This window comes from Hypanus sabinus, chromosome 24 (assembly GCF_030144855.1).
Source record: "Hypanus sabinus isolate sHypSab1 chromosome 24, sHypSab1.hap1, whole genome shotgun sequence".
Taxonomy (NCBI): Eukaryota; Metazoa; Chordata; class Chondrichthyes; order Myliobatiformes; family Dasyatidae; genus Hypanus; species Hypanus sabinus.
In genome coordinates, this window is record NC_082729.1 from 7348809 (window position 1) to 7375107 (window position 26299).

A 26299-nucleotide genomic window follows, 5' to 3' on the forward strand; every position below is an offset into this window, starting at 1 on the left:
CTTGAGAAATCGAGGCATCCAATCACCTCCATCCGTTTGATATACATACTTTGTCCAAAATATGTGTCTCAACTTGTTTTGCATCTAGGAAAAGATAGTAACAATCTCTGCCCCATGTAAAACAGCAAACAAAAAAATCAGAAGTCTTGCACGCTCAAAATGCTGGCCAGGCAGCATCTATGGAGAGGAATAAACAGTCGACGTTTCGGGCTGAGACCCTTCTTCAGGACTGGAAAGGAAGTGGGGGGGGGGGGAAGATGCCAGGATAAGAAGATGGGAAGGAGGACAAACTGGAGAGCGAAGCCAGTTGGAAGGGTGGGGATGAAGTGAGAAGCTGGGAGGTGGGAGGTGGAGAAGGTAAAAGGGCTGAAGACAAAGGAATCTGATAGTGTGGACGATGGGAGAAGGGAAGGAGGGGCACCAATGGAGGGTGATAGGCAGGTGAGGAGAAGAGGTAAGAGGACACATTGGGGAATTGAGGAGGTGTGGACACATTGGGAGGTGTTGGATGTTACCGGAAGTTGGAGAAATCGAGGCTTTCACGTCGCATCCAATCACCTCCACCCGTTTGATAGACATAGTTTGTTCAAAGTATGTATATCACTTTGTCTCGCAGCGAGCAGAAGACCTTACTATTGGGTAACCACACCAGCAAGCTACTTGTTTAAGTGAGTTCAGCAACGGACTTGTAACTCGTTCAAACGATGTTCCCGGAACGGCGTTTGGATTATTTTGAGCACGAGAAAGTCGGCGGATTCGTTTGATTGATTTTGCCGCTATGGGCCAGGCGTGGCTGTTCCTGCGGGGACCCGCGCCGTGCAGACCCGGGGGCGTAAACTGGGAAAAGTCCATCTGCCAGTTTCGGGTTATTTTGGTGGGCGAGTCGCGCGTCGGTAAAACATCCCTCGTCCTCCGTTTAACGGAGGACAAGTTCAGTGTCAGTGTCCAGCAAACGATTGGCGTGGACTATTACGCACACATGCTGGAAACTCCGTCAATGCTGAGAGTGAAGCTTCAGGTCTGTGACACGGCGGGGCAAAAGGAACTCAGGTTTGTCTATTTTCTGTGAATTACACTGTACGCTTGTTCGGGCCCGTCTGGAGCGGGGCGCGAATTCAGAAATCGGATGTGCAAATGAACTTAGGACCTTATTGTAAATTTGAAAATTTTAAGAGGATATATTGCACTGTACTGTTACTTCAAAATAACACATTTCTCGACATACGTAAGAGATAAGGAACCTAATTCTTAAAGTTAGCTTGCAGGTTGAGTCGAAGGCGAAGAAGGCGAATGCAATGCTAACAGAGGACTTAGCATATAAAATCAAGGATGTAATATTGAGGCTTTGTAAGGCATTGGTCAGACCACACTTGGGAGTACTGTGAGCAGTTTCGGACCCCTTATTTCAGAAAAAGGAGAGATGACGGAGGAAGTTCACGCGAATGATCCCAGGAATGAAAGGGTTAACGTTTGAGGAGCGTTTGATGGCTTTGGTCCCGCACTCGCTGGCGTTTGGAGGAATGGGGGAGGGGATCTCATCGAAGCCTACCAAATATTGAAAGGCCAAGATAGGGTTGATGTGGAGAGAATGTTTCCAACAGTGGCCAGAATAGACGGGCGTCCCTTCAGAGCAGACATGAGGAGGAGTTTCTTTAGCCGGAGGGTGGTGAATCTGTGGGAATTCGTTGCCACTGGCAGTGGGCTAAAATGCCCTCTGATTTTTGATCTCCTCACTTGAGATTCCGTTTCACGTCACCCTGCCACTTTGATCTGGCCCACGCCTTCATTAACCAGGCCCCACAATTGCCTTTGTTGAATCTTGCCCCTCTCGACATAGGATATCCGGTTTGTGGGGGTTTAGCAAGGGTTAATTGGGGAGTGCCTAGGGTTTGTGGGGGTGTGTGCCCCTTTTGAAAGCTGCCTAGGGTTTGTGGGGGTGTGTGCACCTTTTGGAATTTGCCTAGGGTTTGTGGGGGTGTGTGCCCCTTTTGGACTTTAGGATTAGGTTTGAGTGTAGGGCTGGTCGATGTACATGTTTGGCTGGCAGAGATTAGGCTGCACAATTTGAAGTATGAGTTGCTATACTGGCTAGGCTTGTACAGGGAAGTCAGGTTAATCAGGTCAAGTCATTGGGTATATTTAAACTGGAAACACAAAAGAGAAATATTTAGATGCTGGAAATCCAAGTAATACACACAAAATGCTGGAGGAACTCAGCAGGCCAGGCAGCATCAACTTCAAGCGGAGGTTGATTCGTCAGGGTGTGAAAAGTTTTGGGGAGAAGGCAGGAGAATGGGATTGAGAGGGAAAATCAATCTGCCATGATGGAATGCCGGAGAAGAGTTGATGGGCCAAAATGATTTATTTCTGGTTCTATGTCTCATGATCTTTACGGTCACAATCAGTCTGTAATGTGGATAAACACAGCGCTCTCTTGTTCAAACATCAAGTTAGACTGTGTGGGTTACACTTGACCGTGACCCGCTGCCCTGATGGAATGGAACGGCAGCATGGCGGCTAGCACAACGTCTGTACAGGTGACACGGGTTCAATTCCTGCCACTGCCTGTAAGGAGTTCCTGCAATCTCCGCGTGAGTTTCCTCCACGATCCAAATACCTAGTAGTAGGTCAAATGGTCATTTGATCCAATTTTTGTAGGTAAATTGACCCAAACTAGGCCTGGATTAAATCGGGGGATTGGCGGGCAGCACTATCCGCACTATCTCAATCAATCAAAGCTATTACAATGACAGCGACCCGAGTCATGCCGAAGCGGAGCAAACAGGCCCTTTGGCCCATCTGGTCTTTGCCAGGACGTGGTCTGGATTGGAGGGCGTAGAGGACTGGCTGAGTGAATTTGGCCTTTTCTCCTTGGAAAGACGGAGGTTGAGAGCTGGTCTGATGAAGATGTATAAGATGATGAGAGGCTTTGATCCTGTGGGGAAAGGGGAAAGCCAGGGCTGAAATGGCTAACACGAGGGGGCGTAGTTATAAGGTGCTTGGAAGTAGGTACAAGGGGAATGTGAGGGGTAAGTTTTTCACACACAGTGGTGGGTGCGTGGAATGCACTGCTGGTGGCGGTGGTGGAAGCAGATACTATAGGGTCTTTTAAGACGTACAGAAAAGCTGGATGAACTCAGCAGTTCGGGCAGCTTCCGTTGAAAGAAGCAGTCAATGTTTTGGACTGAGACCCTTCGTCAGGACTAAAGAAGGAGGGGGGCAGGGGCCCTATAAAGAAGGTGGGGGGAGGGTGGAAAACCAAACAGAGGAAAGATCAAGGGGTGGGGGAGGGGAAGCAGGGAGGGGATAGGCAGAAGAGGTGAAGAAGGAATCTAAGGGGAAAGCACTATGTGTAGTAGAAGAAGGCAGAGTCATGAGAGGTGATAGGCAGCTAGAAGAGGAGACAGAGTGAAGGTGGGATGGGGGAAGAGAGAGGGAGGGAATTACAGGAAGTTGGAGAATTCGATGTTCATACCAAGGGGCTGGAGACTACCCAGACGGTAGATGAGATGTTGTTCCTCCAACCGAAGTTTGGCCTCATCATGGCAGTAGAGGAGGCCATGTATGGACATATCCGAATGGGAATGTGAAGGAGAGTTGAAGCGAGTGGCAACCGGGAGATCCTGTCTGTTGTGGTGGATGGAGCGGAGGGGCTCATCGAAGCGGTCCCCCAATCTGTGTCGGGTCTCGCCGATGTAGAAGAGATTTGATTTGACCACAGCATCTGCAGTATACTTGGTATTTACTAAGGGTCTTTTAAGAGCCTCTTAGATAGGTACATGGTGCTTAAAAAAATAGAATGTAATGCGCTAGGGAAACTCTAGGCTGTTTTTAGAATAGGTTACATGGTTGGCTCAATATTGTGGGCCGAAGGGCCTGTAATGTGCTGTAGATTTCTATGCCGAAACTATTTAACCCCCCCCTACTCCCATCGACCTAATATGTACCTATAGAAACCTGCACCGGGACCATAGCCCTCCATACCCCTACTATCCATGTATCTGTCCAAACTTCTCTTAAACATTAAAATCGAGCTCGTGTGCACCAGTGGTGCTGGCAGCTCATTCCACTCTCTCACAACCCTCTGAGTGAAAAAGTTCCCCTTAAACTTCTCACCTTTCACCCTTAACCCATGACCTCTGGTTGTAGTCCCACACAATGTCAATGGGAAAAGTCTGCTGTCTATACCCCTCATAAGGAGTCCAATAAGGAGTTTTTACATTCTCCCTGCGACCGAATGGGTCTTCAAAGATCTGCCAGTTATTATGTGGGCATAACCTTGTTGTATCTCTAGGTCAGTAGGTTTCTCACTCAAGTTGGGGAAGATTTCTTGGGCCCTTGAGTAAATCACACGTATGGGGTTGAGGGGCAGAGAATTGGAAGTTGGAATGAGGGGAGGAGTACGTAGGAACAAGGAGAGAGGGCTGGGGTGCGGTGGATCTGCGGGTTGGAGTATGCCTTGGAGGGGGGGGGGGGGGGGTGTTGAGAGAGCATTCGAGGAGAGAGGCATGCAAGTCCCTGGTGCAGGGAATGATGGCTCAGATGATACTGTGAATATGTTTGCAGGAGATTAAAGAGGGAGCACAGTCATAAGGCAGGAGCAGAATGAGGCCATTCAGCCCATTGGTTCTGATGCCTTTCCATCATGGCTGATCATATCCCTCTCAACCCCATTCTCCTGTCTCCTTCACATAACTTGCCACTTTTACTATCAAGAGCCTATCAACACCCATGATAAATAAACCCATATTTATCACCATCCATAGCAATGAATCCCACAGATTCTCCACTTTCTGGTTCAAGAAGTTCCTCCTTGTTTCTGTTCTAAAGGGATGGTGCTCTAACCTGAGGCTGCCCCCTCTGGCCCCAGACTCTCCCTCTAGAAGAAACATTCTTTCCACATCTACTCTCTCTAAGCCTTGCAATATTTCATAGGATTCAATCAGATTCCCACCCCCACCCCCCCATTCTAAACACCAGTGAGTACAGGCCCAGAGCCATTAAACACTCCTCACAGGTTAACCCTTTCATTCCTGGAATAATTCCTGTGAAATGATGGAGTTCAACCTGGAGAAGTGTGAGGTGGTACATTTTGGAAGGACAAACTCCAAGGCAGAGTACAAAGTAAATGGCAGGTTACTTGGTAGTGTGGAGGAGCAGAGGGATCTGGGGGTATATCTCCACAGAAAGTTGCCTCACAGGTAGATAGGATAGTTAAGAAAGCTTATGGAGTGTTAGCTTTCATAAGTCAAGGGATAGAGTTTAAAAGTCGCGGGGTAATGATGCAGCTCTGTAAAACTCTGGTTAGGCCACACTTGGAGTACTGTGTCCAGTTCTGGTCGCCTCATTATAGAAAGGATATGGAAGCATTGGGAAAGGGTACAGAGGAGATTTACCAGGATACTGCCTGGTTTAGAGAGTGTGCATTATGATCAGAGATTAAGGGAGCTAGGGCTTTACTCTTTGGAGAGAAGAAGGATGAGAAGAGACATGATAGAGGTGTACAAGATATTAAGAGGAATAGATAGAGTGGACAGCCAACGCCTCTTCCCCAGGGCACCACTGCTCAATACAAGAGGACATGGCTTTAAGGAAAGGGGTGGGAATTTCAAGGAGGACATTAGAGGAATGTTTTTTTACTCAGAGAGTGGTTGGTGTGTGGAATGCACTGCCTGAGCCAGTGGTGGAGGCAGATATACTAGTGAAATTTAAGAGACTACCACACCGGTATATGGAGGAATTTAAGGTGGGGGGATATATGGGAGGCAGGGTTTAAGGGTGGGCTGTACTATTTATTCTATGTTCTATGTTAAATTCCGCTCCATCTATCGCAGCACACCTTTTAGATAAGGGGATCAAAACTGCTCGCAAGTGCGATCATACAGTCACAGAGCTCTATATAGCACAGAAACAGGCCCTTCTGCACCTACCCCATTCCAACCTGTCATTCTGCCTCGTTCCATTGAGCTGCACCTGGGCCACTGCCTTTCATACCCCTCCCGTCCATGTACTTGCCCAAACTTCTCTCAAACGTCACAATCGAACCAGCATCCACTACTTCCGCTGGCAGTGCGTTCCATGCTCTCACTGCCCTCTGAGTGAAGGACCTGCCCCTCAGGTTCCCCTTAAATACTTCTACCTTTCAAATGAGAGGAGATTCAAGGATGGGAAGGGTGGATTTGTGTGGGACGAGATGAGGGGTGAGTGGGAGGTAAGGAGATAACTGCAGAAGGGATCTGTCTGTGTGTAATGCAGTGGTCTGGATCTCCCTTGCAAATGGACCAAGAGCTCACTGTGATGTCTTCATATGCGATTGTGTAGGAACCTCCCCACTGGTACCTCATTGTCCTCATTATCTAGATCACGACAGTTTGACCTCTTAGTACTGAAATGATATTTCACAAGATCACAAGACAAAGGAGCAGAAGTAGGCCATTCGGCCCATTGGGTCTGCTCTGCCACTCTACCATGAGCTATACTATTCTCCCGTCTAGTTCCAATTTCCGGCTTTTTTCCCATATCCCTTGATACCCTGACTAATTAGATACCTGTCAATCTCCTCCTTAAAAACCCTCAATGATTGGGCCTCCACAGCTGTGTGTGGCAACGAATTCCATAAATTCACAACCCTCTGGCTAAAAACTTTCTCCTCATCTCTGTTTTAAATGGGTACCCTCTAATCAACCCCTCTTGTCTTGGACTCACCCACCACAGGAAACAGCCTTTCCACATCTACTCTGTATTTTCTTTATGTCCCACTCCCATCAAGGAGGCCACGTACCATCCACGCCAGGACCATCAGACGCAAAAACATTTACTGCCCCTACGCAGTAAGGCTGATCCAAACCTTCACCCATCAACCCACCCCTCCACACCCCCAACCACCACTACTTCAGAAGTTCCTGTCAGGGTCACCTCCTGTACCTGGTGTCACTTTATGGACATACAATCAATCTATGTACATAAGCTATCTTGTGTATTTGTATTGTGTTTTTAAAAAATTATTGTGCTCTTTAATTAGTGTTAGTTTTGTGCTGCATCTTATCCTGAGCAACAATTACTTTGTTCTCCTTTACATTTGTGTACTGGCAATGACATTAAACAGTCTTGAATCTTGATGCTTTGATTGTACTCATCTTGTAAAGACTGTATATTATGTTCTTCTGAGTGCTGAAATCTTGCAGGGGTTGATAGATTCCCGATTGATCAGGATATGGGGAGAAGGCAGGAGATTGGGGGTGACAGGGAAATGGATCAGCCAAGATGAAATGGCAGAGCAGACTCGATGGGCCAAATGGCCTAATTCTGCTCCTATATCTTATGGTCTTACCAGCTGCTTCTGTGCATATGATGCTGCTTCAAGTAACTTTTTTTTCCACGTGTACAGATATGTATTCGGTGCAAATGACAATAAGCTTGAGCTAGGCTTTGACCTTGTGGACAGCCCCACTGATGACAGATCAGATTGTTGCCCTGATGACTTTCATGCCATGCCTAACAAACTCAATGAATAAGCTGGTGGATACGGCAACAAGAATTGCAAGATTCTTTAGTGACGTTCTATTTATTGAGATGCGGTGCGGAATAGGCCCTTCTGGCGCCCTTCAAGCTGTATCACCCAGCAATCCACACATTTAATCCTCACCTAATCGTAGGGCAATTTACAACGATCAATCGGTACGTCTTTGGTCTGTAGGAAGAAACCAGAGCACCCGGAGGAAGCCCATGCAGTCACGGGGAGAACGTACAAAATAACAAAATAATTTCCCACTTCGGATCAATATTATTATTAGTACAAAACCCTTACAGGCAGTGGTGGGAATTGAACCTGGGTCACCTCTACTGCAGAACGTTGTGCTAACCAGTATGCTATTGTGCTGCCCCCTTCACATCTCATTGAACCCTTAATGAAGTAGGGCAGTTGAAATGCCTCCTTTGTGACTGCATCAGTGTGTTGAGCCCAAGATAGATCTAGCGAGATGTTGAGGCACAGGAACTTGCAGCTGCTCACCCTTTCCTCTGCTGACCCATTAATGAGGACTTCCATGTCCTACCTTGACTTCATCTTCCTGAAGTCCACTAGCAGTCAGTTGTTTCTGCTGACATTGAGTGTGAAATTATTGTGTTGACACCTCAAACCAGTTAATCTGTCTCACTCCTATAAGTCTGCTCATCGCCATCTGAAAAACCTGGAAGTTACAGCTGGAGTTTAGGAGGATTTCTACTCCTACCTAGGAAGTCACTCCTCTAAGAGGACCACAACCTTGTCGTAGGCTTTAGAGGCTTATGTGCCTCATTAATCTGGAGTACGATGTTGGCTTGAGTCAGGGCCTTGTGCTTTGTCTCTTGGTAGGGTCACCCATGCCAAGCAGGTCAAAATATGGAGGTCAGACTAAGAGTGGTCCACTGGTCCTCCAGGTTCAAGGGTTCAGCCCAGGGCTAAATGCCCTGACTGGTCCAAAAGAAAAATTGTTATGGAAACAGCAATGAAGAGTCCATCTATATCTGTGTGTGACGGTATTCCTGAGTCTCTCCCCGGGACTTGCATGACTGACAGCAGTGAAAACCAAGAAGCAGCTACTGACGTGATGAAGGAAGCCCTGAACACTGCCTTCATTGCTGCCCTAAACACCAGTTGTGTAACGGACAGTAACTAATGTGGAAGTCGCTTGCCAATATGCCAGAGGGAGTACCTTCCGGGCGACATCAGTAGCAAGTCTGGAAAGAAATCTGCCCTCTGGCATGTTCAGGTGATGAAGGACATCCAACGACTGCTCGACTAATCTCCACGCTATAATCACGCTCAACAAAGGAGCCAAACCCAACCGTGGTAACCACAGGTAGATCTGCTGGCTGTCTGCCACCAGGAAAGTCATCGCCAAGATTCTCTTCAACTGTCTTCTCCCATTGGCTGAAGAGATTTTCACTGAAGTGCTGGGTTCCTGCAACCTATGGACTCTCTTTCAATGACTCTTCATTTCAGGTCCTCAATATTTATTCCTTATTTATTATTATTCTTTCTTTCATTTTGTATTTGCACAGTTTGTTGTCTTTTGAACTGTGGTGGGACCGCCAAGTTGGTGCGGCCTTTCTTTGATTCTGTTCTGGTTTTTATTCTATTATGGATTTATTGAGTATGCCTGAAAGAAAATGAATCTCAGGGTTGTGTATGGTGATATATGTACCTTGATAATAAATCTTCTTTCAATGTTGATACTGTCCTGTTGCAAACACAGTGGATGTGAGGGGATGTCAGTGAAACCTACTGAATACAGAAAGACCTAGATAGAGTGGACATGGAGAGGATGTTTCCATTAATGGGTGAGTCTAGGACCAGAGGGCACAGCCTCAGAATACAAAGGCATCTTTTTAGAACAGAGATGAGATTTTTTAGCCAGAGGGTGGTGAATCTGTGGAATTCATTGCTACAGATGGCTGTGGAGGACAAGTTATGGGTATATTTAAGACAGCAGTTGATAGGTTCTTGAATTAGTCAGAGTGTCAAGGTTATGGGAAGAAGGCAGGAGAATGCATTGAGAGAGGTAATCAGCCATGATTAAATGATGGAGCGGACTTGATGGGCTGAGAGGCCTAATTCTGCTCATATGTCTTATGGACATGATCTTTTATGTATTTGTTTAGTTAGTTAGTTATTGATTTATTGATTGATTGGGATCCTTTGAGCCATGCTGCCCAGCAACCGATTTAACCCTAGCCTAACCACGGGACCATTTACAATGATCAATTAACCTGCCAACTGGTACGTCTTTGGACTGTGGGAGGAAACCCACACGGTCGCAGAGAGAATACAAGCAGCGATGGGAATTGAACCCCGGTCGCTGGCACTGGAAAGTGTTGTGCTAACCGCTGCGCTACTGTGTCACCCAAGAAGTAGCTGCAAGAGAAATGCAGGGAGTGCCAATCATTATCTGACCTTTTAGCTTAAAACTCACAAGGGTGCTTCGACCATTGGTAAGAGATTGTGCAGCATCCATATCAAATTGATAGTCTCAGTTATAGAAAAGTTCAGCTCAGAAACAGGCCCTTCAGCCCATCTAGTCCATGCCAAACTATTAATCTGCCTAGTCCCATCGCCTGCACTAGTCCCATACCCTCCCATCCTAACCAAATTTCCCCTAAGTGTTGAAATCAAAGCACATTTGCCGTTTCCACTGGCAGCTCATTCCACACTATCACCAGCCTCTGAGTGAAGAAGTTCCCCTTAAACGGTTAACCCATGAACCTCAGGTTTTAGTCTCACCTAACCTGAATGGGGAAAATAAACCTGCTTATATTGACCTTATCTATACTACTCATGATTTTGGATTAATTCATGCCGTGTTGCATGATGTGGCTGTACATGGTCTTTCCATGACCGTGATTGTTCTTGGCTAATCTTCCCGCCGTTGCCGCCTTCTGAGCAGTGCCTTTGCAAGACGGGTGACCCATCTTGAGAGATTGTCCGCCAGGACTTGCGATATGCACCAGCTGCTGATATGACCATCCAGCACCTGCTCCCATGGCTTCATGTGACCCTGACTGGGATGGGGTCAGGGGGTGGGGTAGGCAGGTGCAATAACTTTCTCAAAGATGACATGCAGGTTAGCAGAGGGAAGGAGCACCTTGCACCTCATTTGGTAGCGATATATCTCCACTCCCATATTTAAACTAAAAGTATTATTTGAATGTACCTTTCCAGCCATGAAGCAATGTCAAGTACATTATTGATACATTTAATAAGTACAAGAGGTTCTACGGATGCAGGAAAAGTGTTGACTCTTTATTCCTTACCATAGATGCTGCCTGATCTGCTGAGTTCCTCCAGCGTTTTGGGGGGGGGGGGTTAATAAATTTAATATCACTAATCTAGGTTCTGTTGGGGTGCAGTTGAGAGGCTGGAAAGGCAGCTTTCATATGTCAGTAAAGGAGAAAAGTTTTCATTGTAGCTCACTCAAAAACAGAAGTGCACTCCAGCGTCAAAACAAACACTATCTGCTTAATCTAGAGATAAACCAGGAATTCAATAACCTCTCACTCAGGGATGGGTGTTTAGCCCAATTTAACTTCATGCTTTCTCTTGGGGATGCATAAGGCAGAGAGTGCCTTATCCAGAATGAGAGAGGAGCTGGCCAAAGTTGATTGCAAGGGGACACTAGCAGGGGTGATGGCGGAACTGTATTGGGCGGAAGGTGCAGGATAGATGCATCCCAAAGATGAAGAAATATTGTATAGGGTGGATGAGACAACCATGGCTGAAAAGGGAAGTCAAAAACTAAAAGAGGGAGCAAAAATTAGCGGAAAGTTAGAGGTTTGGGAAGCTTTTAAAAACCAATAGAAGTGAACTTAAATAAAAAACATGAGAGAAAAGATGAAATATGAAGATAAGCTAGCCATAGGTATCAAAGAGGATACCAAAAGTATTTTCAGATGTTTTAAGAGTAAGAGAGAGGTGAGAATGGAGATTGGACCACTGGAAAATGACGCTGGGGAGGTAGTAATGGAGAACAAAGAAATGGTGGACAAACTTAAGTATTTTGCATCAGTCTTCACTGTGGAAGAAACTAACAGTATGACAGAAATTTTGGGAGTGTTAGGGCCAGAAGTGAATGTAGTTACTATTCCCAAGCTTGGGAAGCTGAAAGATGTGAAGGGAGGTAAGTCACCTGGATCAGATGGACTATACCCCAGGGTTCTGAAAGTGGTGACTGAAGAAATTGTGGAGGCATTAGTAATGATCTTTCAATAATCACTCAGTGCTGGAATGGTTCCAGAAGACTGGAAAATTGCAAATGTCACTCCACTCTTTGAGAAGGGAGGGAGGCAGAAGAAAGGAAATTACAGGCCCAACTTCAGTGGGTTGGAAGATGTTGCAGTCCATTATCAAGGATGAGGTTGTGGGGTACTTGGAGGCACATGATAAAGTCGACCAAAGTCAGCAGGGGAAATCTTGCCTGACAAATCTGTTGGAATTCTTTGAAGAAGTAAGAAGCAGGTTTGACAAAACAGAGTCAGTGGATGTCGCTTACTTGGATTTTCAGAAGGCCTTTGACAAGGTGTTGCACATGAGGTTATTTAAGAAGTTAAGAGCCTGTGGTATTACAGGAATAATACTAGCATGGATAGAGCATTGGATGATTGGCAAGATGCAAAGAGTTGGAATAAAGGGGGCCTTTTCTTGTTGGATGCCAGTGACTAGTGGTGTTCCACAGGGGTCAGTATTGGGACCACTTTGTTTCACATTATATGTCAATGATTTGGATGATGCAATTGATGGCTTTGAGGCCAAGTTTATAGACAATATGAAGGTAGTGTTGAGGAAGCCAAGAGTTTGTAGAGGGATTTAGACTAATTGGGAGAATGGGTAAAGGTGTGGTAGGTGGTATGGTCATGTACTTCGGTAGAAGGAACAAAGGTGTAGACTATTTTCTAAATGGAGAGAAAATTCAAAAAATTGAGGTGCAAAGAACTTGGAAGGCCTCATGCAGGATTCCCTAAAGGTTAACTTGCAGGTTGAATCAGAAGGCAAAGGCAAATGTTAACATTCATTTCTCTGCAACTGTGTGGGTTTCCTCCAGGTGCTCTGGTTCCCTCCCACAGTCCAAAGACATACCAGTTGGCAGGCTAATTGATCATTGTAAATGGTCCCATGGTGTTAGGACTAGAATACAAGAGCAAGGATGTAATGCTGAGGCTTTAAGGCACTGGTCAGAACACACTTAGAGTATTGTGATCAGTTCTGGGCCCCTTATCTAAGAAAAGATGTGCTGATGCTAGAGAGTGTCCAGAGGAGGTTCATAAGAATGATCGCAGGAATGAAGGTGTTGATATGAGGAGTGTGTGATAGTTCTGGGCATGTACTTGCTGGAGTTTTGAAGACTGAGGGCAAATCTGATTGAAACATACCGAGTATTGAAAGGCCAAGACAGAGTGGATTTTGGAGAAGATGTTTCCTACAGTGGGAGAGTCTAAGGCCAGAGGACACAGCCTCAGAATAGGGAGAAGTCCATTTACAACAGTGATGAGAAGGAATTTCTTTAGCCAGAGGGTGGTGAATCTGTCGGTTGCATTGATATGGATAGCTGTGGAGGTGAAGTCATTGGGTACAGTATTTTTAATGCAGAGGTTGATAGATTCTTAATTAGTAAGTGGGTCAAAGATTATGGGAAGAAGATGGGAGAATGAGGTTGAGAGATATAATAAATCAGCCATAATGGAATAGTGGAACAGAACTGATGGATCGAAAGACGTACGTCTTATGGCCTAATGCAGATAATCCCAGCAATGGTATTGGTCCATGGCATAAAGAAGGGTTGGAAACCCCTGCTCCAATGGATTTGTAGTCAAAAGAATGAAACTGAATGTACTTAAATGTACCGAGACACTTCTAAACCCAAACTAATTTAGTTTTCTTTTGCTAATTGTTCTCTTGATAATTGTCCTTCCTCCTGCTCTCTCACAAAACCCTCAAAGTTCAAAGTAAATTTATTCTCCAATAATATATATATCTCACCATAATATGTATATAATGTCACCATAATCTTACTCAGAGTAGTGGGAGTGTGGAACGAGCTGCCATCTGACATGGTAAATGTGGGCTCACTCTTAAGTTTTAAGAATAAATTGGATAGATACATGGATGAGAGAGGTCTGGAAGGTTATGGACTGGGTGCAGGTCAATGGGACTAGGGGAATAAAGTTTTGGCACAGACTAGAAGGGCTGAATGGCCTGTTTTCTGTGCTGTAGTGTTCTATGGTTCTATACTCCCTTCAGATTTGTTTTCTTGCAGGCATTCATAGTAGAACAAAGGAATACAATAGAATCAATGGAAAAACTAATATATAAAAAGACTGGCCACCAATGTGTAAAAGAAGACAAACTGAGCAAATACAAAAATAAATAATGAGAACATGTGTTGTAGGGTCCCTGAAAGTGAGTCCATAGGTCATGGAATCACCTCAGTGTTGAGGTGAGTGAAGTTATACACGTTGGTTCAGGAGCCTGATGGTTGAAGGGTGATGGCTATTCCTGAACCAGGTGGTGTGGGACTTAAGGTTTTCTGCTCCTCCTGCCTGATGGTTGTAGTGAGAAGAAGGAATGACTAGCTTCCATGTGCTGTGCTTAGAACAAGTCTTCTGACATGTCAGCACAACTACAAATTGGCGTACCATCTCTGACGTTTCCCTTTCTCAAGTCAACATTGTTGGTTTTGCTGACGTTGAGTGTGAGGTCATTATTGTGGCACTAAGCAGGTGTTCAATCTTACTCCAAAACGCTAAATTATCACCATGGTGCTGTCATTGCTGAATTTGTGGATATTTTAAGAGCTGTCCTTAGTCCTCAGAAAGTAGAGCAGGATTGTTTTGAAAGATATATTTTGACAAAATCCCTGCAATGCTGGACCATAGCCCTCAGTACACATCCTATCCATGCACTTATCCAAACTTCTCTTAATTTTTATTTAACTATGTCACTTGGCAGCCACATTTTCCACTTTCATACTGTTCAGATTATGAACAGTTCCAGGGAATGAAACCCTGTTGTAACTCGGGAAGGATATGCACTTCACTCAATGTCACTTGGCCGTGTAATTAGAATGCTGTAGTGTACTGATTAGCACAGTGCTTTACAGTACCAGCATCCCTGGGTTCAATTCCTGCCATTGCCTGTAAGGAGTTTGTACGTTCTCCCCACGTGTTTCCTTCCACAGTCCAAAGACATACTAGTTGGTAGGTGAATTGGTCATTGTAAATTGCCCCGTGATTAGGATGGGATTAAATCAGGGGATTTCTGAGTGGCTCGGCTTGAAATTCCAGAAGGGCCTATTTGGTGTTGTATTTCAATAAATAAATAAATTTGATTTTATCCTATTATTTGTTTTTTTTTAGGACAATGACAGGATCATATCTTCAAGTTATGCTTGGCGGTCTGCTGGTATTCGACATTACAAATCGCCATTCCCTTGACTACATTAGAAACTGGCTGGATGAAGCCAGCGACCTGTTTGACCAGTGCAAGTATGTCTTCATTCTTGTTGGCCACAAGAGTGACCTGTCAGCCGAAAGGACAGTCTCTACAGAGGAAGCCGAGAAATTTGCAGAAGACTCGGGCTTGAGGTACATTGAGACGTCTGCCAAAGACAACACCAACATACAAGAAGTGTTTCACATGCTGGCAGCGTCGATTGCCGAGATGGTGAAACCAAAGATCAAGGGAGGAATTGCTGAAACACGACTTGTCATATTCAACCGATGACTTTTGGCTTTGGGTCAAAGAGTTTTGATGCTGCATTGACCTGATCTATTTTACATAAGAGCGAAAAGTGACAAACTTGGTCTATCACAATCAGTTTGCAACTAGCAGATGATGACGTGACCTTGACAGAGACTGAAGTGGATCTTTCATGATTTCTAAATAGCTGAGGTGAACGCCTATGCTCTTCTTTGATGTGCTTCACTGGTACATCCAGGTACACTTTTTATAACTGAGACTACTTCATGTTATTGATAAAGTGTTTACGGTTGCTGGAAATCTGAAATAAAAGCAGATGGTGCCGGAGGAACTGGGTGAGGCAGGTACCAAGGAAAGAGAAACTGCTAATATTTCAGTCTGACTCTAACCAGTCTAATATTTCTACCGTTTCATATCAAGGGTGGAGAAAATGGCAAATGAACCATTTGCGTAAATGAGGCAAAAAAATTATCTTCACTACAAAGCCTGTGGGGCTGGGAGGAAGAACAAACTACCAAAAGCACCATGGTTTGGATCGCCTCATTCTGTGCAGTGATATAGAGTGTATAATGGAAAATGTAGAAATGCATTGTTTGTCATTAGAGTACTGTACAGATGAATTGATAGAGGAGCATCAAAATAAGCTTTGACAATTTTATGTAGCAGTGTTTTGTTTTTATGGAGATAATTCCTAGTTTTTATTACCACAGCATGAATCTCCACAGGTGCTAGTTTCACAGGATTTTGTTGTTTTATTCTCGATATTTTAATATCCCCAAAGTTTTATAATAAAAGTAGTCTGGAGATTATTATATGTGTAGTATTGCACCCTCAGCCCCAGAACAGCACAATGAAAGGAAATGTGCGTTTTAAAAAGAAAAACCAGAATTTCGTATTTATTGCAGAGTTGGAAAGAATTGGAAAAGTGTAGCTCAGGTGGTTGATAGTTGGGTTGAGTTGTTCTTGAATCCTGGCAACTTATTTGCAAACTTTTCATCACCATTCAAGGGGACATTGTCAATACTCTGTTCATTTGCAGTGTGTCCTCCAAATGAATGGTCTTTATATACTTTTCTGGAACGATGTCCAATCATCTGATTGAAAAGTATTGAAAGGCCAAGCATTCGGAGGACACACCACAATCGACAGCGTACTGATGATGTCTCCTCGCATGGCAATAAAACATTTGCAAGTAAATTGCTAAGATCGGAGAACAACTCAACTTAACCAAACTATAGAGATCTGACTTTTTTTAGATGTGAAAAATCAGGCTTTGCAATACCTTTTTCTAGGACTTTAAAATGTTTGAAAACTGTATTATGATATTTAAGTGGAAAAGAAACCCATATTTATGCAATGGATTCATTTTATTAATTTTAACAATTATTTGCACATTGTGAGTTTGAAAATAAAATAGATGTAAGTAGGCCTCAGCATGTCAGTGGTCTGTTGAGTTGAACATGGAGCCCAATGTTTGGATTTACTACTTCCTGGTTGGTATTCCCAGGCCTATATTTGGGTGGTGGGTTGGGGATATGTCTCTACCAAAGGAAGGGTAAGGTGCTCCTTCCCTCTGCTAGCCTGGAGGTCACCCTTGGGCAAGGTGTAGCACCTGCTTATCCACCCCCCTCTCCCACCATGATCAGGATCACATGAAGCCATGGGAGAGCAGGTGGTGGATGTTCGCACGAGCAGTTGATGCACATTGCAAATCCTGGTTATGTGACCACTGACATCAGGCAGACAATCTCTGAAGAGTATGGCTGGTGTCACCTGTATGGTAAAGACATTGCCCAGTAAAAGTCAATGGGAAACTACTTCTGTAGAAAAAATTTGCCAAGAACAATCATGGTCAAAGATCATGATCGCTCACAAAATACAACACAGCACATAATGATGATGACAATAGTGCATTCGTCTAGTAACTAGATCCAACAAAGAAACTGCCTCTATTCTAGACAAGGGATGGCAGGCGCAGTTGTTCCCTGTGGAGATCGGCTGCAGAGGTTTCCCAGCCAAATCAGCACGGTGGTTGTTGTCAGCTCTGGGCCTGGATGAAAGGAGCAAAAAACAAGCAGCTTGTAGAATGGGGAAAGAGGCAGAGCGAGCCTGGTGTTGGATTTGGAGTAGGTAAGAGGAGGGAAGCTGGAAGCCAGGGGCAGATTTGGCCACCACTGCTAGCCCACCAACAGGAGAATGTTGTGGTTGAGTCAAAACACTGAAGGTTGGACATCTGCTTCTGGCTGAAGGCTATGGTTACCTCAAGATATCTGGAGAAAGCAGCCGAACAGCTGAAGAGAAAAGAAGGAATTTCTTTAGCCAGAGGGCATGGAATCTGTGGGATTAATTGCCACAGGCAGCTATGAAGACCAAATCGCTGGTGATATTTAAAGCAGAGGTTGGTAGGCACTTGATTAGCAAAGGCTTCAAAGTGCATGGGGGAAAAAGCAGGAGAATGGGGTTGGAGGAAAATAAATCGGCCACGATCGTGCGGTGGAGCAGACTTGGTGGGGACCAAATAGCCTAATTCTGCTCCTATGTCTTATAAAACCTACATTGAAATGCATCGATGACCAATACAATGGAAGGACTCTGCAGCCTGCAAGTGTCATCAACCTAGCACGCCCACAATGTAGTAACAACAACCCATAAGTCTTTGGAGTGTGAGAGGAAACGGGGCAGCTGAAGGAATACCATGTGGTCACTGGGAGAACGTACACACTCCTCACAGACAGCAGCGGGTATAGAATCCTGATTGGTGATCGTTGCTGCTCCTGTAAAGCGTTGCACTAACTGCTACGCCACTGTACTGATATCTCCTTCAAAAAGCCTCTGGCTTTATACCCTTGAGTGAATATGTTAATGTTCCTGAAGCCTTAGTTTTAACCAGCATCTATCTCCAAGCCTGTTTGGGATTCACATTGTCTGAACGATTGGCTTGTTCTCCTAAACTTGGGGACCTGGAACGGGCCAATCACTTTACTTTTACCCTCACTCTGAAGAGCTGTACTGTTTATACTAATTAGTTTAGAAAATGTGCATGGATGTGAAGATGGGATGGGATGCAATGTTGAAGATGTTGGTGATGTCTAGTTTGGTGTATTGAATGCAGTGATGGTTACCTTACCTATAGGAAAGATGTAAAAAGTTTGAAAGAGTACAGAGAAAATTTACATGGATGTTGATGGAACTGGGGACCTAAATTACAAGGGAAGATTGAAAACTGAGGGGATATTTGAAAGAGGCATACAAAATTATGAGGGGTATAGATAGGGTAAATCCAAGCAGGCTTTTTCTACTGATGTTGGGTGGGGCTACAACTAGAGGTCATGGGCTCAGGGTGAAAGAGGAAATATTTAAGGGAACATAAGGGGAAACCGAGGGAGGTGAGAGTGTGGAAGGAGCTGCCAGCACAAGTGGTGCGTGCAAGCTTAATTTCAATGCTTAAGAGAAGTTTGGATTGGTACGTGGATGGTCAGGCTATGGAGAGTTAGGCAAGTGCAGGTTGATGGGAATAGGCAGTTTAAATGGTTTAGCATGGACTAGATGGGCCAAAGGGCCATCTGCAGATGGCCATACTGCAGATTTCTATGACTCCATGAAGAAAAATCTTCACTCTGTCTAATCTGTTGCTACTGCTGTTAAGTTCCAAGCAGAGAGAAATGGCACTGAATTATCTTGTAAATGAGGCAAAAGAACTTGTTGCAAGGAAATAAGCGGGGATGGGATTGCTTTGAACCATCAAGACTCGATATCTGAAGCCCTGAGTCAGCAAACCTCTGCGAGTCCAGGAGGAGTCAAAGGCTGAAAGTCTGTGAATCAACAAATCCCATTGGCGGCTGGAGGTTGAAGATGGCCTGTCCTAGGGTTACAGGACTGTGTATGCCCATGGGTGAGTGATAAGGGGAGAGGAATGGGGCTTGCTTTGCTGTTGTTGCTAGGTACGTTGATACCTTGTGCTCTTTCAAGCATGGTGGGCATGCTACGTTGGCACTGACACTCGCTGGCTGCCGCCTTGGGTATGCTGGTTGTTCCATAAACGGTGCACTTCACGGATTGTTTTGACGTACATGTAATAAATTTGTATAATTCTAAGCTCCAATAAGCTCTTAGAAATTGGAGGTCCATGAGCCAGACCTCATTGGAGGATCAGAGGTGGAGAGGATTAGCAACTTTAATTCTTGGTTGTTAGTATTTCAGAGGACCTGCCTTGGACCCTGCATGCAAATAAAATTGCAAAGAAAGCACAGCAGCACCTCTACTTTGCATTTATTTAAACCTTGCACCCATTCCACGTGAAGGAGTAAAAACCTTTGCGTTATGACTCTGTTGCAATGTACAGATGTGAAGTTATAAGTCTAATAGCCAGTACAAAGAAGTTGTCCCATGGCCCGTTGGTCCTGGTTTTAATGCTGGTACCATTTGCCAAACTGAAGCAGCTGAAAGAGTTTATGGTTGGGGTGACCCCTGATGATCCTCCAAGCCTTCTTTATGCACCTGCTGCTGTAAATGTCCTCAATGAAGGGAAGTGCATATCTACAGATCACTGGGCTGTCTGCATCACACTCTGCAGTGCCCAGTGTTCAAGGTTGGTGCAATTCCCGTACTGGGAGGTGATATAGCCAGTCAGGATGCTCTCAATGGTGCCCCTGTAGAAAGACTTGAGGATTTGGGGGCTCAGGCTGGCTTCTTCAGGAGTCTGCGGAGATACAGTGTGACATCTAAAGCTTTTGACAAACTTCCATATCTGTGTAGTGGAAAGTGCTTTGAGTGGCTGCATCATGGTCAGGTATGGAAACATTAATGCCCTTGAACAGAAAGTCCTACAAAAGGCAGTGGATTCAGCTCAGTACACCATGGGTAAAGCCCTCCCAGCCATTGAGCTGTTGTAGGAAAGCAGCACCAGTCATCAGAGATCCTCACCACCCAGGCTATGCCTTTTCCTTGCTGCCGCTATCAGTCCATGGTCAGAAACTTGAGACAGTTCAAATACCTGGGGCAATCATCAGTGATGAAGGATCAAGACCAGAAGTCCTGGCAAGAACCGCAGACAATGACTGCACTATCCAAACTCAAGACAATATGGAGGGACAGTAACATCACCAAGAAGTACAAGATCGGACTCCTGCATGCTTTGGTACTCTCCATCTTCCTGTACGCATCAGAGACATGGACCCTCACAGCAGAGCTACAGAAGAAGATACAGGCATTGGAAATGAGATGCTATCGCAACATCTTGGGCATCGCATACTTGGACCACATCGGCCCCCGAGAAGGCCTTCTCACAACGGTGAAGAAAAGAAAGCTGAGATGGTATGGCCACGTAACAAGATCCAGTGGCCTTGCAAAGACCGTTCTATAAGGAACTGTGGAGGGGAAAAGAGAGGCAGACAGAGGAAAAGATGGATGGACAACATTAAAGAATGGAAAGGGAAAACATTTGTGGTGACCCAGGCCCTGGCACATAACTGTGACAGATGGAACAGACTGGTTCAAAGCTTGTCATGACAGCACCCGACAACACCAGGAGTTAGGGGTGCAAGAAGAAACCGCCATCAGGTACTGCCACAAGAACCTCAGGACTTGCACTACCAAGTTCAAGAACAGGTACTACCCCACAACCATCAGGCTCTTGAACAAATGGGCCTAACTACATTCACTTCTCCACGCATTGAGGCGTTCCCACAACAAATCATCTCACTTTAAGAACTCTTTATCGCATTATCTCATGTTCTCGTTATTTATTGCTATTCATTTATATCAGCATTTGCACAGTTTGTTGTCTTCTGCACTGTGGTTGATTTTTGTTGATCCTGTTTTAGCTACTATTCTAGATTTACTGAGTATGCCTGCAGGAAATGAATCTCAGGGTTGTATGTGGTTACATGTATATACTGATAATAAATTTTACTTTGAAACATTAAAGTCCTTGTGAATTTTTTTGTGCAGCTTAATGTGTGTGCTACAGTAATTATTGGGTATGAGCCTGGGAGGAAAAGCTGGAGGGAGAAATCATTGGATTAACTGGTACCCAGTTAACTACAGATCAATACCACTGAGCACAATTCAGGTTAGTGTTATAATTAAGGGTGGCGATATCTGTACAGAAAATTAATAGGGCAAGTCCTAGATAAGAAAATCCAGCTAGTAAAGGCATCGTGTACCTTTGGGACAACACAGTTGCGTTGTGGTAAGCATAAAGCTATTACAGTGTCAGTGACCTGGGTTCAATTCCCACTGCTGTCTTTAAGGAGTTTATGTTCTCCCCATGACTGTGTGCATTTCCTCCAGATGCTCCAGTTTCCTCCCACATTCTAAAGAAAAAAATATAGGAGTAGAATTAGGCCCCTTGAGCCAGTTCATCATGGCTGATCCATTTTCCTTCTCAGCCCCAATCTCCTGCCATCTTCCTGTATCAATCTCTGCGTTAAATATACCCAATGTCTTGGCCCCCCCCACAATCACCTGTAGCAAAGAATTCCACAGATTCAGCAGCGTCCAGCTGAAGAAATTCCTCCTCATCTCCATTCTAATAGGACAGCCCCCTGGTCTTGGACTCCCCCACTCTCGGAAACATTGGTGTAATTAGGCTTCACAGGACTGTTGCGCCGGAGAGCCTGTTACTGTGCTGTATCTCAATATAAAGAGGAGAATGACCTACAGCCATTACAGGGACAGATTTTTAAAATTATAAAGTAAATCATAAAAGAAGCCTCATCCTACAAGCAATATTGGAGAGTTTTTCACAATTACCCTGGCAGCAGTAGGACTTTAACAGCATGGGTTATAAACGTACTACTTTCACTCGAGTAATATTTTATTGGCAAAAATGGTCAACATTTCCTCCATACAAAGATATGAAAACCAACTACTTAACACTCCACCAAGTCCCAATAGATCACACTACCATTAATCAACGAAGAAACGGCACAGTTTCACGCACGCGCACACACACCATTCGTTTTGTACAAGTCCTTAAAGTTTGTATTCAGGAGAGTCAAGCACCGAACAAGTTTGCTACAGTGTGTAGGTTACAGGTACAAAGTCACGTCATTTTGGTTCATTTTCACAATAAACACACCGTCAGCTGTTCCAGGTTCCTCGACGGAATTGGGGGAGGGGAGGGGTTAAGCCTGAGAATGTATTGTGATGTCCGGAACCTTGCTGTAGAAATGATCTCTTCATCCAAACTTTACTTTTTGGTTGTTTTGCGTATTAGTGCCATTCTCTGTAAGAAAGAAAAGTGCGTGGTCAAGCAAAGATACAATTTATTTTACATTTCTCATAGGAAACCATTAGAACTGAAAACATGCCATCTAGAAGTGTAATTTCTGAAACTGAAATTGATACAGTTCGACGAAGATATTAGAATAAGTTTGTTCCCAGATATAAAACGAGGCAATGTGCCCTATTTTCTCAGTCCATTAAAGGTTTGTGAAATTATTGCCTGAACAAGTCCCCCAAGGTCTATGCATTGAGGAATGGGTAAGAATTTACTGCCAATAATACACATCCAGTCACTTGGCTAATTTCATGGCGGATATGTGTTCCCCCCTGTTTGTATACGTATCCAAAATGCCTCTTAAATGTTGCAATCGAACTCTTCTGCCTTTAATCACCCGACGTGCATTGTAGATGGTGGAATGGCATTGGCATGACAAGGGTCGAACCACTTTTTGGCTTCTGACCCTCACTGTAGCTGAAGTCCATAGCGACTGCCTGTATTCCCTACTTATCTATTCTGCCCTCACAAAGGAGATCGTAAATGAACTGAAAGAGTTTGGGCTCAGTATTTTCGGGTTTCAGCAGTGTTCAGCTTATATTATTTTTGTTCCTCACCTGTGACAATGTTCAGTACGATCAGCCATACTGAACAATGCCATAAGGCTGGCTTACCAATGCCTGCTCCTATGTTCTACCTTTCCCTGTTTCTATGTATAAACTATTTTAAAATTAGCATGCCGCATGCTATTAACAGAATTAATTCCCAGGGTAACAAAACAACCCTATACTAAAATAACAGTTGCCACTAATTTGATTGTTAGAATTAATTTATTGAGATACAGCGCAGAAGAGGTCCAGGGACAATTTACAGTGACTGAATAACCTACTAACCAGTAGGTCTTTGGACTGTGGGAGGAAACCCACACGGTCACAGGGAGAACGTACACACTCTTTACAGGCAGAGGCGGGAATTAAACACAGGTCGCCTGTAGCATAAAGCTTTGTGCTGACCACTACGCTACCATGCTGCTCCAATTAACAGAGTTCAAATAAATTAAATTAATACTATCTATAATCTTCAGACAAATTCAAAAACAAAAGGACCTTGCACCAACTTTAATAACTGTTAAAGGTTATTAACTTACTTTACTATTGTGTTGATTATCAAACAGAATCAGAAAGCAATACACTACAGAATATACAGTACTGTGCAAAAGTCTCAGGCAGATACATCGCTAGGGTGCCTAGACTCTTGCACAGTTCTGCAGTGATTTTATGTATTGCACTCTACTAATAGAGTGCAATAAAATAAATTAAAAATAAATAAAAATAAATTTAAAAAATTATAACATACAGACTGTACAAAAATCTTAGGCACATATATAGAGTGAGGGTGTCTATGACTTTTGCATGGTACTGTAGTAATTTTATATATTGCACTGTACTTCTGCCACAAAAAATGAATTTCATGTCACGTGAGTGATGATAAAACTGATTGGGCCTCTACTGTGGATTGAGAGTGGGAAGGGGGCAGGGAAAGGGGAATCATGGTTGGGAAAAGGGGAAGGGAGAGGGCAGGGAGTAGGAAGGAACAGAAGGAAATTCTGTAAAGATCAATAATCAAATTGTTTGGAATCAAATGACCTGGACTGGTGTCCCAGGTGTGTCTGCAAATGCACCCACGCCACCCCCTCTGCCATCTGTCTCACACCCTTCGCATGGGGCTCCACCCTCACCATTTCCAACATCCTTTGCTCCCACTAGACCGGGGGTCGGCAACCTGCGGCTCCCGAGCCATTTGTGGCTCTTTCACCTCTGTGCTGCGGCTCCCTGTGGCTTTGGGAAATAATTGGTCAGTATTTAATTAAAATGTATTTTATGTTAGTTTGTTAGCTTTTGAAATGTAATTATGGTGATCTTGTACAACCTAAGTGTAGCGACACATTTCCTGCCACATCCGAAACGGCTCACAATTAGCCAGCATTCCGGCTAAGGGAGATAGCCTACGGGGGTTTGTGAGTACGCGTCTTTTGCAGCATCTGCGTCCATGGGGGCTGGGTTGAGGGAGGCTTAAAAGCAAGGCTGTTTAGTTCGAATAAAGCTATCTTTGACTGCAGTTTACTGACACCGCTACAACGTGTTTTTATCGCTGGCTGTCCAGACGGAAGGTGCTGAAACGCTTTGTTGCGTGTCTGGAAGAAGTGAAAACTTTCCTGGGCAGCAAAGGGCTCACCTTTCCTGAGCTGGAACAGCCAGAATGGCTGGAAAAGCTACACTTCATGGTAGACATGACAGCGCACCTGAACACGCTGAACACAGCTCTTCAGGGGAAAGGACGTACAGCCCTGCACATGTTGGAGGATGTTTTGGCATTCGAGCGCAAGTTGACAGTGCTTGCCAGAGATTTACAGAAAGGCACTTTGTCTCACTTCCCCAATTTGAGAGAGTTCAAACAAGGTCACGACATGATAATTTCGGAGTATTTACATTCTGCAATCATCGCAATGCAAACATCGTTTGGGAAACGCTTCTGTGAGTTCAGAGAGGAAAAAAACACATTATCCTTCCCGGTCACTCCCTTAAGCATCGATCCTTCCCTACTGAATACGACTGCATTGGCAGGTGTGAGTCAACCTGATCTTGAGATGGAACTGGCCGACATAGCCGACAAAGACATATGGGTGTCCAAGTTTAGATGCTTGACAGCAGACCTTGAAGATGTTGCCCGTCAGAAGGCCGTTCTTGCTCAGAAACACAAATGGAGTGATATTGAAAACCTCACAGATGACAGCTTGCGATCCTGTGTAAAGATGAAGGTGACATCATACAGCCCTGATGTGCAGACGCTGTGCGCTCAGGTCCAGGAGCAGAAATCCCATTAACCAAGTATGATAAATATTTTAATTGCCTATTATTTTACTTATATTCATATTTTTTCATTGTTCAGTGAAATAGTCCTTTCATTTTTCAGGATGACAGCTGGCTGACGTTATTTTTGGTTTGCTGCTGGCGGAAAATTTAAGTTCGGCGTTTTTCATAAATACAAGAAGGACTCAAATAGACATTGAATATTTTACTTAAAAGTAACTTTCAACCCAACGTCTTTTTTTCGGAGTTCAAAATGTTTTTGTTGCATGCAGAAATGTAATTTCGTTTTCTCTGCAGGAGTTCATCAATTTCATAAATGCAACACATTATAGTTTGTTTATACATAGCATAAAGGCAAAAAAAACGTTGTATGCAGTGTTATTTCATTTTAAATGTCAAACGGGTTTTGCGGCTCCCAGTGTTTTCTTTTCTGTGGGAAACGGGTCCAAGTGGCTCTTTCAGTGGTAAAGGTTGCTGACCCCTGCACTAGACCTACACACTTGCTTTCCACTCCAAGTTGCCAAATACTGTGCAAGAGTCTTAGGCACCCTAACTATATATATGTGCCCAGACATTTGTACAGTATTGTAGGCCCTTTGGCTCAACAAGTCCATCCTAACTGCAGCTCCCACCGATATCTCTAAGCCTTGCTCCTTCGTGTACCTAACCAAGTGCTTCTTTAATAACACTATTGTACCTGCCTCAACCACTTCCTCTGGCAGCTCATTCCATGTACTCACCACCCTCTGCGTTAAAAGATTTGCCCCTCAGTTCCACTTTTAATCTTTCTCATCCTAGAATCTCAGTTATGGGCCTCCCTTTTGTAGGAAAGAGACTGTTTTTGTCCATCTTATTATCGATGCCTCTCATTATATCTGGCATTTCTATAAGGCCGTCTCAAAATTTTAAACATTTCTATAAATTTTAATGGTGGAATAGAGCTCTATAGATGGGCAAATATCTGTTTCTAGCTTCACA

At 44.3% G+C, this 26299-nt stretch overlaps 2 protein-coding genes across 5 annotated transcripts in view; one reads left to right on the forward strand and one right to left on the reverse strand.

The window, feature by feature from the left end:
- Positions 1–590: 590 nt before the first annotated feature.
- Positions 591–16243, forward strand: LOC132380761 (ras-related protein Rab-39A-like). The gene is made up of 2 exons (XM_059949747.1): positions 591–1050; positions 14887–16243. The coding sequence occupies exons 1-2, from the start codon at positions 779–781 to the stop codon at positions 15251–15253; spliced, it is 639 nt and encodes a 212-aa protein (XP_059805730.1). The 5' UTR covers positions 591–778; the 3' UTR covers positions 15254–16243.
- Positions 16244–22028: 5785 nt separating this feature from the next.
- The window catches only part of taf12 (TAF12 RNA polymerase II, TATA box binding protein (TBP)-associated factor), a 51367-nt gene continuing 47096 nt past the window's right edge, over positions 22029–26299 (reverse strand). For all 4 annotated transcript variants that reach the window (XM_059949233.1, XM_059949231.1, XM_059949230.1 and 1 more), the window contains one exon: positions 22029–22457. In XM_059949233.1, the coding sequence (XP_059805216.1) occupies positions 22422–22457 (36 nt within the window). In that variant the 3' untranslated portion in view covers positions 22029–22421. The remainder of the gene's footprint in view (positions 22458–26299) is intronic.